At 40.0% G+C, this 19,397-nt stretch overlaps 1 protein-coding gene across 7 annotated transcripts in view; it reads left to right on the forward strand.

The window, feature by feature from the left end:
* Positions 1 to 19,397, forward strand: part of PTPRM (protein tyrosine phosphatase receptor type M) — a 742,498-nt gene that overhangs the window by 330,749 nt on the left and 392,352 nt on the right. For all 7 annotated transcript variants that reach the window (XM_082353481.1, XM_082353483.1, XM_082353486.1 and 4 more), the window contains exon 7: positions 2,783 to 3,076. In XM_082353481.1, coding sequence (XP_082209607.1) covers positions 2,783 to 3,076 — 294 coding nt within the window. The remainder of the gene's footprint in view (positions 1 to 2,782; positions 3,077 to 19,397) is intronic.

Raw genomic sequence — 19,397 nt, forward strand, 5'->3', positions numbered from 1 at the left:
AAGACCTAAATAGACATTTCTCCAAAGAAGACTTACAGATGGCCAAGAAGCACATGAAAAGCTGCTCAACATCACTAATTATTAGAGAAACGCAAGTCAAAACTACAATGAGGTATATCACCTCACACCAGTTAGAATGGGCATCATCAGAAAATCTACAAACAACAAATGCTGGAGAGGGTGTGGAGAAAAGGGAACCCTCTTGCACTGTTGGTGGGAATGTAAATTGGTTCAGCCACTATGGAGAACAGTATGGAGGTTCCTTAAAAAACTAAAAATAGAATTACCATATGACCCAGCAATCCCACTAGAAAACCATAATTCAAATCCCCTGAGAAAACCCTAATTCAAAAAGAGTCATGTACCACAGTGTTCATTGCAGCACTGTTTACAATAGCCAGGACATGGAAGCAACCTAAATGCCCATCGACAGATGAATGGATAAAGAAGATGTGGCACATGTATACAATGGAATATTACTCAGCCATAAAAAGGAACAAAATTGGGTCATTTGTAGAGACATGAGTGGAACTAGAGCCTGTCATACAGAGTGAAGTAAGTCAGAGAGAAAAACAAATATCGTATATTAACGCATATATGTGGAACCTAGAAAAATGGTACAGATGAACTGGTTTGCAGGGCAGAAATAGAGACACTGATGTAGAGAGCAAATGTATGGACACCAAGGGGGGAAAGTGGCAGGGGTGGAGGTGGTGGTGGTGGGATGAACTGGGAGATTGGGATGGACATATATACACCAATATGTATAAGGTGGATAACTAATAAGAACCTGGTGTATAAAAAAAATAAATAAAATTTTTAAAAAAATTTATTCTTATTCTTGTACAGGTTCTTTCAGCAACCCCAAAGTCCTTTTGAATGGCTGTCTCAGTGATTTCCAAATTCTAGTTGAATCTTTCATTTGATTTAACATATTTGGTACTCTTCTTAATGGGGAACTAATAGAGAAAATAGTCTCGGGACAAATAAGCATTAAAGTCCTGTCTATTTTAGGATACCAGTAACAACGTCCTAAATGAATTGTGTGCTCACTAACCTTTGTGGCTTTGCCCCGAGTTATATTTTGAATGGCAGCTCAGGAACCCTTGCTAGCATTTGCAGCTTCAAAGTAATTAACTGCTCTTTCAGCCTGCCTATGTAAATGTCTTAGGATATACTATGAAAGGCCCATTTCATGTCTTGGTTCAAGGAATCTCCTAATGATATAAATTGATGTTAAATCACTATGAGTTGAATCAAACTAGATTGAATCAAAACTATCTAAAGAAATGAAGAGCTAGCACAAAGTTGTAGTTTATAAATAATAGGAACAATATTTTAGTAAATTTGCACTAAATTTATGGGCCCCCAAATAAAATTCATCTTTTAAGTGTCTTCTTTAGACTCAGTCTCATGAGATTTCCCCAGCTATTTTAAAAGTCAGTATGACTTACCACACCTTGAATACGTTAAAGAAGAACAAAGATGCCCCAACCCAACAAAAGGAACTTGCGTTGCTGGTTTCTTGTTGGTCTAGGGATCTACCTGGTATCATCGTAGGGGCCAACCTCAGATGGGACCAGCTGTCGTGAGGTCCCCAGCAGCAGGAAACATGACAGGGAGCAACGGGTTATGTCAGCTATGGAACAGACAGGTGCATATGCCAGTAAAAGAGTAGCAGGCTTTATTTTACATGCATTTGTGTGAGCTAAATGAGGAGCTAAAAACCCACACCAAAAGGCCCAAACCACCTGCAGAAACATCCTTGAAAAAAATCACTAGGACTTAACGTTTTCTCCGATGGAGACTCATTAAATAGAAATACATTATTTCATACAGTTATCTCCTTCCCTAATGTCATGTGTGGTGCCACTCACAGTGACACTGGCACATGGAATGCCTTTATTTGGTGCCTGGAGGGCCATTCAGCTGGCACCTGATATACTGTTGAAAACAAGATTGCCTCTCTCTCCTGCCTCAGACAAAGATCCAGAAAAAGTCAGTCTCAGGTTTTCAACGATGAGAGAGACCTTCCTGGGTTGTAAAGAGTGTTTGCCATTTATTGCTTAGAGTTTTATCAAGCTGGGCATGACTTGTGCTTTGCTTTAGAGCTTTTCTTTCTATTCACTGCTTTAATAAGACTCATTACTGCAAGATCCCTGAACAGTGGCGGTGCTGGACTTTATCACCCCAAGTGCTCACTGCTCCTGGAGCAGAACGAGTCCATTGGGATAGCTTTTGGGGGGAAACGAGTCATCCTGGAAATGCATTTATGATGAGATAAACTATAATTCCATCCGTGTTTTTCAAGTGATGATATCTTTGGAATACAAATATAAGGAGACTGAATTTAATGATATAACTAATACCTTGGGTGATTTTGAAGACACTCGGGGGTTTTTTTTTGTTTTTGTTTTTTTTTACTCTTGACAATGGAGAGACTTCTAGAGTTTAATTACTACCACTTGAGAGAGTTTTCACAAGTTACTTTTAGTGCAAAAAAAATCCTTTGGTGCCTATGTAGCTGTTCGAGAAAAATGAATTGCGTCCTAAAACAAACTGGGGATGTACCTACCTGAGCAGGCTTAGGTTTTAAAGATGGCTTATTTCACAGATATGAACACTACGCAAACCTCCCTCAGTATGCTTTTTTGTATTAACCTGAGCAAAACCATTCTCATCAGTTCACTGCTGAAATGTTAATGTCTTCCCTGTTTTAGTAATTGATGTGCGTTTAGCTCTTCTCAAGTGTCTGAAGGATGGCCTCCGGTTTGCCTTTCAGAGCCCCCTGTCCCCATCGCCCCCCCTCAGCTGGCCTCCGTGGGGGCCACCTACCTGTGGATCCAGCTCAACGCCAACTCCATCAATGGCGATGGGCCCATCGTGGCCCGGGAGGTGGAATACTGCACCGCCAGCGGGAGCTGGAGCGACCGGCAGCCAGTGGACTCCACGAGCTACAAGATTGGGCATCTCGACCCAGACACAGAGTATGAGATCAGCGTGCTTCTCACCCGGCCAGGGGAGGGCGGCACCGGTTCTCCTGGGCCCGCTCTCAGAACCAGAACCAAGTGTGCAGGTGAGTCCGGGGATGCTGGGACCACTTATCATTGTCTTCTGGGTTTTGACCTGCAACCTCCGTGCAGGTGGCTCATGCTTCCCTCAGCTCTGCTGGGACCCTGTCTGGGTACAAAAGGTCCCTTCACCTGTGGACAGCAACCCAGTAGCCTGTGGACTTCAAACCTCAAGGCTTGATATCTCTCAGGAGGCCTCCGCCCCCTTTTCCCCCGTTCTTAATTTACACCTTCTTAGGAGTATCACCTAATTCATACGGAATCATCCCAAAGTTGACAGAAACTGTTTGCTTTAATGATGTCTGCTCATAGGTCAACGCCTCTCATCTGGGTCCCTTTGTTTTTATGTTCCCCGTTGATGTGCTTGTAGCCTCGAGGGCCTTTGGAAGGCTAGATTCCATCTTAGCGATAGCTTTAAAGCTGTGTTTTTATGGACGGATATTGAGTGGAGGTGCTGCTTGCCAATGACATGGGACCCATTTGTAAAATAAGCCAGGGTGATTTGTGGACTGCACGCCGGCTTTAAATTCTTAGATGATAAAGTTCTAATTGACTGTGCAGAGCCCGCTCTGTGGGTTGATGGAGAGAGAAGTGCAGAGTCTTATAAAAATCAGACCCTAAAGGAAGAGCCTGTTACAGGTTCGAGTGCTGTTTCTGTCTGGCTGCTCTCGGGTCGGAAGTAGAGAGAAATAACAGGTTGGGATACTGAAGTGTTCTTTCATCCTTTAAATGCAGATTCTTGCACTGAATTGAGGGCTGAAAAATTTCTCCAGAAATTTTTATGGAGATAATTGATTCTTCGGGTGGCATTATTTAAGAGGACACTTATCAGTAGGTTTCGTTTCCTCTTAAGTTTTAAAAGTACTCAGAGCGCAGTCTAACCCTGTCTGGTAGGAGAAATGATTAAGCCTTAACATAACTGCTTCATTCTTTCTTCATAATTTGGCGTGTATGGTTTCGAAAAGCCCAAAGCTCATGGAAAAAAATTATTTTTGTATAACTATTTTTGTTAGAAGAGGGAACAGGACCCTTTCTCTTCTTGGGGTATGTTCTATTGGGCCTGCCTTGTCCACCCAGGTCTGTTTCCCAAGTCCCAGGCCCCCACGGTCATATCACACTCAGCGCAGAGCCTCTGGTCTAAGAACTGTGGTGATTCCCACAGCCGCCATGGGCGGTCCGAGGAGAAAGGAGTTTGACAACACTTTCTCTTCCTCACTTCTCTACACCATGTCACCTCCTCTCTCTCTTTAACTGAATAAAATTTCCCTGCCTTTTTTGAAATAATTTATCATCTGTCGTAATGCAAACAATAGCTGTGTAACACTGTATCTATCACTTTACACTATAAGAATTGCTTTCAAATCTGTTCTTTATTTTATAATTGCCTCTTGAAGTCTCTGGGGCCAATACTGTGACCCCCTTACTAGGGGCGGGGAAATAGAAACCCCTGTGGTCCTCCACGCATGCTCTGTGAGCAATAAGTTTGTGTTCTTTCACTTCAGCATTATTTTGAGGAATCCTGTTTGGGGGCATGGTGCTAGATCGTCTTCCTTTCTCTCCAAAAGAAGGTTCGAATCCCATTGTCTAGGCTGGAGAAAGGATCCAATCTGTCATTCTAGTCACTGACAACCCCACCTACCTATTGTTTTCAGTTCTGTTCTTTTGTCTTTTCTCCTGGTTTTGTGCCTGTACATTTCAGGTATCAACATGATTATTATCTACATTTCCCCTAAATATAAGGCATGCAGCTCTGTTTTCAAGAAGCCTTTTTGTTAGGCTGCATGATGTGTAAATGTAGAAACTTTCATAGTAGAATGGCAGTCCTTTTTTAAAACATTAAAACCAATCCTGAATGGATATTTGCATGCCAGCCCTGTGCCTTAGAGGTTTAATCTCACTTAAGCAAGGAAGCCTGTTGAGAAAGCAGGCTTTTTCCTCTTACCATTTGTAACCTGCCATGGATACTGTTGCACACCTGTCCTGCACGGGGATTGAGCATTTTTGAAAAAGCTGTGGTCGAACAAGTCAATCTTAGGAAATAGAAATATGTTAGGTGAGAGGGTCAAAGCTAGAAATGAGAGGGGGAGATGCTGGGTGGGTGAGGAAAGGGAAGTTGAATGAGCCTTTTACTGTTGGAAGAAATACAGTTTCACCTTTTGCTGAACTGAGACTTTTGAGAAAATCTGCAGGAGAGCTTGTTGACTGCTCAGGTGAGCCGTGTGAAATCGTGGTATGCAGGACGGAATGAAAAGGGGGAAGGTGGCTGCTATACACTCTAGACTGAAAAATGTGCTAATGGTCCTGGCCTCTTCCTCAGATGGTTCGCGAGCGTTTAGGGTTCAGAAAGAGCAAGTCACGGATCTCAAAACCTGAGCGAGACACTGAGCATTCTGCAAAGCAGATGGAAGATGGAAAATGGCCTTGGCCAGGCATGAACAATGGATGAATCTAATAGGGTGACAGGTAGTAGGAATAATTGGGCATCCATCCCGTGTGGTTTAAAAGGCCAAGAATATGTGTCTGGAATTAGAGTAATAAAATTTAGCAGCAGCACATATAAAAAAAGAGATTGAGGATTAGATTTAAATACATATGCATCTACAGTATGGTCCATATTCTGTTAATCACTCTGTAATGCTATTGCCTCACCACCCCCTCCAAAAAACAAAAACAAAAAACAAACAAACAAAAAACCCTAATATAAGTGTAGGTTGCATTAAGAAAGCAAAGCCTATGTTGTAGGTGGTGATAGTCTTCTTCTACCCGTGCTGGGAAGCCTCCCTATTATTGTCACACTTACTTCTGGTCCCCACATTTTAAGAGAGAAAGCACAGAATAGACTGTGCTCAAGGGAAAGCACCCAGGATAGGAAATGTTCTGGAACTTTGCTCAACCAACGAGGAATGATGGAAGAATTGAGAAAGAGGATGGGGACGAGCAGGGTGTCTGTGCAGATTTGACAAGAGCTAAGTCATGCATAATGAGTTTCTAGTGGCTGGTGGGTTCAGGCAGAACCTGGCGTTGCAGAAGGAGATTCTGTACTCACAAGAGGATTGAGCTGGCTGAACCTGAAGGCCTCTTCAACATGAAGAGTCTATGTTCTCTTTCTAATGAAATGATCCAGTGTATATTTCTACCCTGACCGTCTCGGAGTTCACTTCTATTTTATCCTTTTCCAAATTCTCCCTAATCATGCGTATCGAGTGCTCTGCTGGGCAGTGGAGGTCTGTGATGACGTTTGCAAAAATCTGAGCAAACGGGGGAAAACCACTGAGTTTTTCATACAGCTAAACAGGTTAAATTTGAAAGACTGACTCTTATTCTGAGCTTCCCACCTGGTTTTGTGCTAAAATATCACTTTCATGAAATGCCAGGGCCTGAGGATACTACAGCTGGAGTCAGCAGTTGAGAATTTGGGCTCTGGCACCAGGCTGCCTGCGTTTGAGTCCTGGCTCTGCACGGAGCTAGACATGTGACCTTGGGAAGACTTTGTACATTCTCTGAGTTTCTCGTCTTATCTATGAAACAGCGGTGATAATAATAGTGTTGGATCTCCTAGTGTGGCTGTGAAGCCTGAAGGAGCTAATGGTGCATGTAAGGTGCCTAGGACAGAACCTTACACGTAACAAGTAGTCAATACAAGTTAACTGCCCGTGGCGAAAAAAAAAATTACCGTTTAACATTTTCATTCAAAAGAATTAGATGTTGGCAACCTGATTTTGTTGCCTTAGATTACTTATCTGGTAAATCGAAAATCGGAGGGATACAGTTTTATATTTGGACTCAGAGAATCCCCTGCAGTTGGGCATTGCATCCATGGCAAACGCCATTCTCTGATTCTTTTTCTATCAAATCTGTTTCTTTTGGACAAGCTCTGTTTTCATTTCGGTGCTGCACCCATGGGGCCTGTCCTATCACGCTGGGGTGACACCCACGAAACCGTATTTCATTTCACGCATTGAAATGGAAAGATCACTGTTCATGACCCATCTCTGCGCTCTGGAATTGATTTTCACGTGTGGCTTGTAGATGCGATCTCATCACCTGGTCATACTTCTTTCAAGAATCGTACGGGAACACACTGCCAGACCTCTTGCTTCTTATGCTTCTGAAAATTATTTTCAGATATGTGCACAGGCTCTTGCACGTGTGACCCTGATCAAATCACTTGGCTTCTCTGATTCTCCAAACAGGGGCCCTCGACACCTGCCCTGATAATATCAAAGGTGTTTTTGAAGATCGGATTAGACATTATCTGTAAAGGTATTTTACACATGAGAAAAGGCCCTGCCGACATGGGATATTAAAAATGATTATAGTCAGGAGCTACTTTGAAGATTTATACACATATCTACTTATTTTTCAACCTTTGCATTTCAGCTATAGTTGGGGAACCTCAGAGAGCTGAAATTATTTCAGTATCCAGTGAAGCAAAATGCAATTTAGTTTGTGTTTTGTATTATATCTTATATCCTGATAATTATGTGCAGCCTGTATATCACAAGTCATTAACTGGTAGCTACTTGAAAAAGAGAAATGGGTGATGCTGTTAGCGTGATTTTCACAGTGGACTTTTTAAGTGCTTATTTGGGGATATCGCTTTTTATGTATCCTGGTTATTGTTTAACTGTGGTTAAGTGGCTTGCTAATAACTGGCACCAGGAGTTAAAACAGGATGATGGTAAACTAATGACTTAACAATTAAGGTTGGTGAGAGTGAGAAAAAGCTGAACTGAAACGTGTTCTTTAGAATTAATATAACTAAAAATATTTGAAAAAAAGAATGATTGCACTGTTTAAAAATTCTATGCATAAGAAATTTATTAAGCACCCATATTTGTAAGGCACTGTTCCGGGCCCTAAGGGCAGAGCAACAAGACGAGATCTGGCCTTCAGAGCTGATATATTTGGGGGTATTGGAGGGAGGAATTGTACAGGCAATAAATAAATAAATATATGTACATGTTTGTATATGTAAATATATGTATATTACATACACACACATATATAATATAATAAATGCTATGAAGAGAAATGGAGAAAGAGATAGAGAATGGAAAGGTAGGATTTTTTTTATTAGATTATTTTTTATTTCTAATCGTGCTAAAATAACCTAACATAAAATTTACCTTCTTAACCATTTCTAGATGTACGGTTCAGTAGCGTTCCGTACACTCAGTCAATCTCCAAGACTTTTTCATTTTGCAAAACTGAAACTCCATACCCCTTCCCCCCACTTCCCCCTGGCAACCCCCATTCTACTTTCTGTCTCTATGAGTTTGATGGCTCGAGGTCCCTCATGTAAGTGGAATCGTTCAGAATTTGTCCTTTTGTGCCTGGCTTACTCACTTAGCATAATGTCTTCAAGGTTCATCCATATTGTAGCATGTGTGATTGCACCTTTGTAATTACTCTGATAATGTTGTATGGTGTATACTTAGTTTATGGGATTCTTTGTAAACCCCTTTGAGACTTTAAGCAATTGCATTGGTTTTCAATGAATAATTCTCGAAATTTAAAAATGTTTTATCTTTCTGACTTGTGGAAATCTTGCCTCCTAGAGGAGGTGGTAATGCTGTGTTTCCAGACAGTTCAAGTATATGCATGTAAGTGCTGCATCAGGATGGTATAGCCATCCCATCAGCAGACAGCCTTCTGTTTGTCAAGAATAACGAGTGAGATAAGAAATTGGAGGGTTTTTAAAAATAATGAACTATTCTTTTAAACTAGTAAGGGGGGGTACATTTTATATTTGTAGAGAGGTATATATTTGTTCTATATATGCCTAGTTAGAACCTTTTCTGTGACTGTCATAAGAACTTCGATTATGTGTTACATTAAAATGCATTTTTGTTCTACTTGGGATTTGATAAACACAGTTATAGCTACCTTGTCTATCCTACTTGCAGTGACACGAGAGATGGGCCATACTTTTCATCTACTTCAAGTCACTTCACCTTCCATTGCTCTGTGGCCTGTGAGAGAGTGAATTTATGCTCAGCCTATGGTGGTGTACATTTTTGTGCATCTCCTGTTCTTTGCGATGGTGGTTGTACTGCTGCCCTAGAACAAATGTATTTGTGTAGCTCTCTCCTGCCTTTGCAACGTGCTTGGATGGCCATGGGGAATGTTCCATTGACTACAAGTTAATGTTCCGTGATGTCTCTTACCATATACCCTGAGACCATCTTTAACATGCTTTATGTAGCAACACGCCCTGTGCTACCAGGCCTAGTCTAAATCTCACTAGATTTAGGTAAATATTGGTTTTGGAGTATTAATTCGCCATGTTTGCTAAATGTGACACAGGAGTGACTTGTTTTATTTTATTTTTAATTTTTATTGGAGTATAGTTGATTTATAATGTTGTGTTAGTTTCAGGTGTACAGCAAAGTGAATCAGTTATACATATACATATATCCACTCTTTTTTAGATTCTTTTCCCATATAGGCCATACACAGTATTGAGTAGAGTTCCCTGTGCTATATAGTAGGTTCTTATCCGTTATCTATTTTATATATAGTAATGTGTATATGTCAATCCCAATCATTTTAAATACTCTTGAATGGGATTCGCATATTGGAAGTGGAAAGTGATGGGTTTCTTGGCAACAGGGCCTTCCATGAAGCCCAAATTGCGTGATACCTGCATTACACTGAAGGCCGACCTCTCTGTGTCTATTTATTTATTATTCTTAGTTCCTCTTGTGGGGGCAAAAGAGACAATCTGTTTGGGATGGGTCTGATCTGAATTTAAACCCTGTCAAAACTTGATTTATTTTCTTCCTAAATCAAGGGTAGCCAGATTTGTCTTTTCTGTACAGAACTGTTGCTGGCATTGCAGTACGTCTTTGGACCCGCACGGATCGCCCACAGGCACTGGGGGGCAGGTGGGAGCCCATCTAAGACCTGGCAAAGGCTGAGATTCAGAATGAATACAGGCCAAGACCTCATTGGATGGAACATAATTTATTTTTCATTTAAGTTTATTTACCAGGGAAAAAAATTAAAGTGTGGTAATTCTAATTCTAAAAGAGCTCTGCCAAAGGGCAACAGGTTTTTTTTTAATGCATTTCCAACATATTAAACCATTGAATGGTTTAATGTGACTTCCCTGGTGGTGCAGTGGTTAGGAATCCGCCTGCCAATACAGGGGACACAGGTTCGAACCCTGGTCCGGGAAGATCCCACATGCCATGGAGCAACTAAGCTCGTGTTCCACAACTACTGAGCCTGCGCTCTAGAGCCAGTGAGCCACAACTACTGAGCCTGAGTGCCACATGTTAAACCATTTCCAACACATTAAACCATTAAAACCTCTTTTTTTTTTTTTTGAATTTTATTTATTTTTTTATACAGCAGGTTCTTATTAGTTATCTATTTTATACATATTAGTGTATATATGTCAATCCCAATCTCCCAGTTCATCCTCCCCCCCACCCCGCTTTCCCCCCTTGGTGTCCATACATTTGTAAGAACCTTTCTTAATTATAAACATTAAAAGGGTATTAAAAACTATCTGCCCTATTAGTCTGCAGATGTAAATACATGGCATTGGGGAGTGCATCGCAATTGGGCAGAGGACAGGTGCAGAGCAGCAACGTGGCACCTTTTTTATTATAATATATTCAGTCCCTGCCTTACAGGCTTTCATGCCCCAGAGGCCGTAATACCCAAACCTGAAACCCTGCCTTTACACACTGAGTCAGCACTTTCCCCGTGTCTGAGCCCTGAGGCCATGGCGGGGGAGGAGGGGGATAGGGTTAGAACTACTGGAGCAACTCTGTATGAGAGGTTTGGAAAGGCCTCTAGGAAGACCAGACAGATGGAGGTGGTTGCTTTCAGAGTCCTCGTTATCCTGCCTCTGTGACTCTTAAGTGCCCTGGTAGTTCTAGAAGGTGCCAAGCAGGCCCCTTGACGGTGAAGAGTGAGCATTGCTAACAGACTTCTAGGTGTGAGGTTGAAGCCTTTGTAGGCAGCTCCCTGTGTAGCTTTGAATGCCCTGAGGAGGCAAAGAAATTTAAGAGAGAGATCCGGAGATTATCAGTCAGTGGCTGTGGCTTCCTCCCGGCAGTACCTCTGATGGGCCATTTGACACTGAAAAAAATCACAGAACCCGCCGGGCTGCGTTTTGTATGTCTTATCAACGAAGGGCTTGACCAAATTCCTGGTTCTAGTGCTTGGATCCCATCAGTCTCTGTCAGAGGGGCTTTGCTGTCATAGAGAAACATCCTTGCGGTCAGGATTAGTCCCCTATTAAGTACCGACTCCAGCATGTTGAGTGCGCCTAAAGCCACCAGAAGGCTTAAGGATGCTTCTGCTTCCCACAGCAGTATCTTCTAGAAAGAAGAGGACGCCCACTAAATCTTAACCTGGGTAGTTTTTAAAGAGACCCTGGGTCATCTAAATCTTTCCCCAAATCTCTTATATATTAAAAAAAAAAATTAGTACTGAGAATGAAATTTTTAATTTTTATTAGAGCAAATGCCTTAGTTCCTTCTCAAACTTGTGATTCAGTAGAGTTCTATTTTGTGGCCTCTATGTAAGCATTTCTCATAGACTGGGCCCCCTGCATAATCAATATGCACTACTTACTTGGGTTTTTTGTTAAGACTCAGGGCATGATTGAACATTCTAAATTGCCTTCGTGAATATTTCGGACATATTCAGAGAAGACAGTGTCCATTGGTTAACTTCTTTCACTTTAAAGTCTGCCTGACTTGGGGTGAGTGCTGCTTCTGACACTAACAGCTAAAAAATATCTCAACAAATTACTAAACTTAGGAACCTAAGTTTCTAATAATTCTAGTCTGTTTTCTACCAATACCAGCACCTTCTTCATAGCACTGTTGGGAGAATTAAATGTGCTAAATGCATGAGAAATGGTTAGCAGAGAACTTCGGTCACTCTGAAGTCTGAGTATTTGGGTTGGCCAAAAAGTTCGTTCGGGTCTTTACATACTATGTTGAGGAAAACCCAATAGGTCTGCTAGCAAATTCTGATAAAACGAATAACACTTCTTGCGACTGAGCATACACGCTATTATGGCAAAATCTTCCAATAGGACGTTTAAGCTGGTCAGCTGGGTTTTGGTTGACACACTCATCAAATTGCAGTTTGCTTTAAGTAAAACAAAAAATAGATGTACGTCCTAAAGCTAATGTCAAAAGCTGTTGCAATATTCACTGGAACCTGGGAAAACGGTGCATTTTTGACTCTTTTCCCGTGTTGTCGGGAAAAAGCACAGTGACCTAAAGTCCCTGAAGGGCGGCAAAGAAACAGGATAACTGTGAAGGCGTTATTCACGTGTGAGGCGTCAGTCTGCAGTGGTGGATGTGTTGCCATTATTAGTGACCCGGTGAGTGTTTTTGACACGTTAGCCCTTGGAAGAGCACTGCTCCAGGCCCTAACACCTCTGAGTTTGCTGAGAACACACAAAGCCTGACAAGCACAGTGTGATTAGAGCAGTAAGGCAGGCTCTCACTGTGGTGGAGGCATCCTGGCGGATGTCCTCCCCTTTGCCCATTTACCTGCAGACATCAGGAAGGTATATAAGACCCTCATGGAATGAGATTGGAGGTGAGGGTCCTGATGCTGTGGATATAAGGGACTGAAGTGTGCACAGGTAAATTCTTTCCCTGTGGACTGCTTCTGAGACAGACCCTACCTGGCTTCTGAGCCCCTGACCCAAGAGCAGAAAGAACTAGTCTCAGTATGGCCTTTGTCTTCAGGACATTTCAGGAAAAGCTCACGCACCCTTAACTCGCCAGATTCGCTCTGGGTTTGTGCCTCAAACGCAGCAAATCCAATTTCACAAATTGGGAAATATATGGATTTTATCTTTGACCTCATAGGTCCCGTGTGCTTCTATCCATCTTGCCTGGGCAGGCTCAGATTCATCCTCCTCTTATCACACCAGCTCTCAGCTCATTTGTCCTCTTTAATGTGGATGGATAACTCATTGGAACACATTCAGTGGCATTTGGGCTCCGATTAGAACTTGCCTGCTTCATGTGTAAGGATAATGTCACTCGCGTTGTTAAAAACTAAATTAAAAAGAAGTAAAATAAATGAGAGCTAAAACTTGCAGAGTGATAACAACAGATTATGAAAACTTGATGATATGTCACAATTTCAGTTTATGAGGGTTAACCACATTCCTGTGTTTGGGTAATATTTTTATAAATTAATTTTAAGAATACAAAGAACCGGTAATTGCATTACCTATTAGAATAAATTTTGAGTGAATAGAAAGCTTTAAAAATGAATAATGCATATAAATGAAATTAAAACTACAAATAGCAGAAATTTTATTAGGAAGTATGGTTATACCTATTTTTAAAATAAGAAAGATAATAGAACAGTTTGAGATCAAGATTGCTGATCTTCCATCCATGTTATTACCTTTGTAGAATGAGTAATATAAGTAATATAACTACTCAGGTAAAATATTTCTATTGACCAAATAGCAGTATTTCTTTCTTACAGATCTAGACAAATGACTATAGACATGGATTTATAGCTGGCATTGAAAACTCTTTCTAGTATATATTAGCAGTAGAAAAGATACAGGTATTAACATATATTTCCATTAGGTGTTATATATTGTTACATATTTACTATTCCTTAGCTAGATTATATTGCTCTTAAGTTGGATCATGAATTCATCATACATAACATTTTATTTGTTAATGTTTGTAGCTTGTTGATGATCTATTTTAATTACTGAATTCATAGGTACCATATAAGAAGGTAAAAAATATGGAAATATATAGTGAAGAAGGTCATAGATTTCCTCATCTTTCTTGCAGTTCCTTTCTTGGGGATAATACTTGGGTGTTTATCTTTGCACATCTCTCTCTATGCCCATTTAGACATATAAATATCAATCTATGTCCCAGATCTGTTACTTACTAGTTCTAACAACGCGATATTATATCGTACGTAAGGTTCTGCAGTTTGATTTTGCATCACTCAGTACTCTCTGAACATCTCTCTAGTGGCTGGAGTCCAGTGCAATATTTATATATCTTTAACTCACTCTTAGGACCAGCTACTTATTATTATGAAATAAGGATACCCTAATTATTCAGCCCTTCCCCCTTTTGATGGATAGTCACTGTTGTTTTTTCTATTAAAAAGAATATTTCAGTAAATATCTATAAATGTATCTGCTTTTTTTATTTTTTATTTCTGTAGGTTACAGTTTTCAGATAGAATTGGTGGGCCAAAGATACATGCATTTAAGATTTTAGTAGAGGTCACATTACTTTCCAGAAGGTTCTAGCAAGTTAAACTCCATCAGCAAAGTGTGAGAATGTTAGTTTCTAGACATGCTTTTGAGATTGCGTATTAATGATCTTTTACAATTTATCAATTTACCAGTTTAGAAATGGTGTGTTACTATATTAATTTGCATTTTACTATTTTTCATGTGTGTATTGACTGTATATTTTTTTTAACATCTTTATTGGAGTATAATTGCTTTACAATGTTGTGTTAGTTTCTGCTGTATAACAAAGTGAATCAGCTATATGCATACGTATATCCCCATATCCCCTCCCTCTTGCACTTCCCTCCCACCCTCCCTATCCCACCCCTCTAGGTGGTCGCAAACCACCAAGCTGATCTCCCTGTGCTATGCAGGTGCTTCCACTAGCTGTCTGTTTTACATTTGGTAGTGTATATATGTCAATGTTACTCTCTCACTTCGTCCCAGCTTACCCTTCCCCCTCCCCGTGTCCTCTAGTCCATTCTCTACGTCTGTGTCTTTATTCCTGTCCTCCCCCTAGGTTCATCAGAACCATATTTTTTCTTTTAGATTCCATATATATGTGTTAGCATACGGTATTTGTTTTTCTCTTTCTGACTTACTTCACTCTGTATGACAGACTCTAGGTCCATCCACCTCACTACAAATAACTCAATTTCATTTCTTTTTATGGCTGAGTAATATTCCATTGTATATATGTGCCACATCTTCTTAATCCATTCATCTGTTGATGGGCACTTAGCTTGCTTCCATGTCCTAGCTATTGTAAATAGAGCTGCAGTGAACATGGTGGTACATGACTCTTTTTGAATTATGGTTTTCTCAGGGTATATGCCCAGTAGTGGGGTTGCTGGGTCATATGGTAGTTCTATGTTTAGTTTTTTAAGAAACCTCCATACTGTTCTCCATAGTGGCTGTACCAGTTTACATTCCCACCAACAGTGCAAGAGGGTTCCCTTTTCTCCACACCCTCTGCAGCATTTATTGTTTGTAGACTTTTTGTTGATGGCCATTCTGACCAGTGTGAAGTGATACCTCATTGCAGTTTTGATTTGCATTTCTCTAATGATTAGTGATGTTGATCATCCTTTTACGTGTTTGTTGGCAATCTGTATATCGTCTTTGGAGAAATGTCTGTTTAGGTCTTCTGCCCATTTTTGGATTGGGTTTTTGTTTTTTTGATATTGAGCTGCATGAGCTGCTTGTATATTTTGGAGATTAATCCTTTGTCAGTTGCTTCATTTGCAAATATTTTCTCCCATTCTGAGGGTTGTCTTTTCGTCTTGTTTATGGTTTCCTTTGCTGTGCAAAAGCTTTTAAGTTTCATTAGGTCCCATTTGTTTATTTTTGTTTTTATTTCCATTTCTCTAGGAGGTGGGTCAAAAGGGATCTTGCTGTGATTTATGCCATAGAGTGTTCTGCCTAGTTTTCCTCTAAGAGTTTTATAGTGTCTGGCCTTACATTTAGGTCTTTAATCCATTTTGAGTTTATTTTTGTGTATGGTGTTAGGGAGTGTTCTAATTTCATTCTTTTACATGTAGCTGTCCAGTTTTCCCAGCACCACTTATTGAAGAGGCTGTCTTTTCTCCATTGTATACTCTTACCTCCTTTATCAAAGATAACGTGACCATATGTGCGTGGGTTTATCTCTGGGCTTTCTATCCTGTTCCATTGATCTATATTTCTATTTTTGTGCCAATACCATACTGTCTGGATTACTGTAGCTTTGTAGTATAGTCTGAAGTCCGGGAGCCTGATTCCTCCAGCTCTGTTTTTCTTTCTCAAGATTGCTTTAGCTATTTGGGGTCTTTTGTGTTCCCATACAAATTGTGAAATTTTTTGTTCTAGTTCTGTGAAAAATGCCATTGGTAGTTTGACAGGGATTGCACTGAATCTGTAGATTGCCTTGGGTAGTATAGCTGTTTTCACAATGGTGATTCTTCAAATCCAAGAACATGGTATATCTCTCCATCTAATGTATCAACTTTGATTTCTTTCATCAGTGTCTTATAATTTTCTGAATACAGTACTTTGGTCTCCTTAGGTAAGTTTATTCCTAGGTATTTTATTCTTTTTGTTGCAGTGGTAAATGGGAGTGTTTCCTTAATTTCTATTTCAGATTTTTCATCATTAGTGTATAGGAATACAAGAGATTTCTGTGCATTAATTTTGTATCCTGCTGCTTTACCAGATTCATTGATTAGCTCTAGTAGTTTTCTGGTAGCATCTTTAGGATTCTCTATGTATAGTATCGTGTCATCTGCAAACAGTGACAGTTTTACTTCTTGTTTCCCAATTTGGATTCCTTTTATTTCTTTTTCTTCTCTGACTGCTGTGGCTAAAACTTCCAAAACTGTGTTGAATAATAGCGGTGAGACTGGGCAACCTTGTCTTGTTCCTGATCTTAGAGGAAATGCTTTCAGGTTTTCACCATTGAGAACAATGTTGGCTGTGGGTTTGTCATATATGGCCTTTATTATGTTGATGTAAGTTTCCTCTATGCCCACTTTCTGGAGGGTTTTTATCATAAATGGGTGTTGAATTTTGTCGAAAGCTTTTTCTGCATCTATTGAGATGATCAGATGGTTTTTCTCCTTCAATTTGTTAATATGGTGTATCACATTGATTGATTTGCGTATATTGAAGAATCCTTGCATTCCTGGGCTAAACCCCACTTGATCATGGTGTATGATCCTTTTAATGTGCTGCTGGATTCTTTTTGCTGGTATTTTGTTGAGGATTTTTACATTTCTGTTCCTCAGAGATATTGGCCTGTAGTTTTTTTTTGTGACATATTTGTTTGGTTTTGGTGTCAGGGTGATGGTGGCCTCGTAGAATGAGTTTGGGAGTGTTCCTCCCTCTGCTATATTTTGGAAGAGTTTGAGAAGGATAGGTGTTAGCTCTTCTTTAAATGTTTGCTAGCATTCACCTGTGAAGCCATCTGGTCCTGGGCTTTTGTTTGTTGGACGATTTTTAATCACAGTTTCAATTTCAGTGCTTTGTGATTGGTCTGTTTATATTTTCTGTTTCTTCCTGGTTCAGTCTTGGAAGGTTGTGCTTTTCTAAGAATTTGTCCATTTCTTCCAGGTTGTCCATTTTATTGTCCATAGAGTTGCTTGTAGTAATCTCTCATGATCCTTTGTATTTCTGCAGTGTCAGTTGTTACTTCTCCTTTTTCATTTCTAATTCTGTTGACATGATCTTCTCCCTTTTTTACTTGATGAGTCTGGCTAATGGTTTTTCAATTTTGTTTATCTTCTCAAAGACCCAGCTTTTAGTTTTATTGATCTTTGCTATTGTTTCCTTCATTTCTTTTTCATTTATTTCTAATGTGATCTTTATGATTTCTTTCCTTCTGCTAACTTCGGGGTTTTTTGTTCTTCCTTCTCTAATTGCTTTAGGTGTAAGGTTAGGTTGTTTGTTTGAGATGTTTCTTGGGGTAGGATTGTGTTGCTATAAACTTCCCTCTTAGAACTGCTTTTGCTGCATCCCATAGGTTTTGGTTGACTATAATTTTAATCATCAAATTATCTGTTTCTGTCTTTAGGATGCTATTCAAATCTTTTCCTTTTCAATTTGTAGGAGTCTTTTATATAGTAGTGTTATTAACCACTTGTCTGTTATATGTTTTCTAAATATTTTCCCTCATTCTACTATTTGTCTTTTGACTTTATTCACGATACATTTTGTTAAAGAGAAATGTTTACATTTTGTATAGTTAAATCTATCAATCATAGCCTTTAGAACTATATGATTAAATTATCACTAGAATTTAAATCAGTCCAAATATATTTATTCTAGGTAGATGGTGAGATGGTGAGATATGCAGTCACTTTTACTAATCAAACTATTGTTTTTCCAGTGGCTTGTTTTCCAGTCTTGTTTTAGAAGGTTTCCACATTTTCTTTGAATATTTTAAAAATAGTTAATTTTCACACTTCAGTCTTCAACCAGTGAAATTCTGGTCCAAAAGACATGCAAAGAAAACCACAGGGCTGGGGAGGCTTCTGGAAAAGGTTCCTTTTGCTCTTTAATGATGTACAAGGAGAAACGGTCCTTTGTCACCTTTGGATGTTATGTGATGTGGCATCCAGGAATGCAGCAGGCATCAAACGACCCCAGGGGAACCAGCTAAAAGGACAGCCAGTGGGAAAGCTGAGTAGACATAACTGAATTAAAATACCCTCCACACCTCATTTTGGTTCCCCCCTCCCCTTCCTCCCTCCCTCCCTCCCTTCCTTCCTCCCTCCCTCCCTCCCTCCCTCTCTCCCTCCTTTCCTTCCTTTATTCAACAACTATTTATGGAGACCTTCTTATTTGATAAACACTCTCCTAGGCATGGGAGACAAAGTGGTAAAACACATGAGCGCTGGCCCTCGTGGACACAGTTTTAATCTATAAAGTTGTCCATTTGGTTTGCAGTACATGCACATATTTATCTGGAGCAAAGCTTGCAGGGATTCCCAGGATAGCCGTAGGGAGGAGGTTCTAAAAGGAAACATAAACATAAGGGCACAGAGGAACTTTAGAAATAAATTGTTTTAATCAGGATGCTTTGGGCTGCAAGTAACATAAAGCCTGCCCATACAAACTAACCACAAAGGAAATGTATCAACTTGGAGTAAGAGGAAGCCCATAGATAAGTCACACTTTGCAGTTTGTTGATTTAGTGGCTCAGTAATATTACCAGGGACATGAGATCCTTCCAAACCTCTCCTGCGTCAGCTCCAACCCAAAGATGGTCCTCTTCATGACCATGAGGAAAACATGCTTTGTTCATAGCTGGTGGAGGGGGAGAGAAACCTTTCCCCAAACCTAGAATATAACTCCTTTCTTTCAATCTGTTAGGCCAACTTAGGACCAATAATAACAACCAGTAAATTTTTTTTGAGCTGATTTACTTAGTGTCCTTATTCTCAAATGTTAATGTACTTTGGTGATGTTGGTATACATCAGAATCACCTGGAAGGCTTTTAAAAGATTGCTGGATCCCACCCCAGAGTTTATGATTCAGTAGGTTTGGGGTTGGGCTCAGCAAGTTATATTTCTACCAA

The sequence above is a fragment of the Balaenoptera borealis genome (genome assembly GCF_965194805.1).
Source record: "Balaenoptera borealis genome assembly, chromosome: 14".
In the NCBI taxonomy this organism is placed as follows: Eukaryota; Metazoa; Chordata; class Mammalia; order Artiodactyla; family Balaenopteridae; genus Balaenoptera; species Balaenoptera borealis.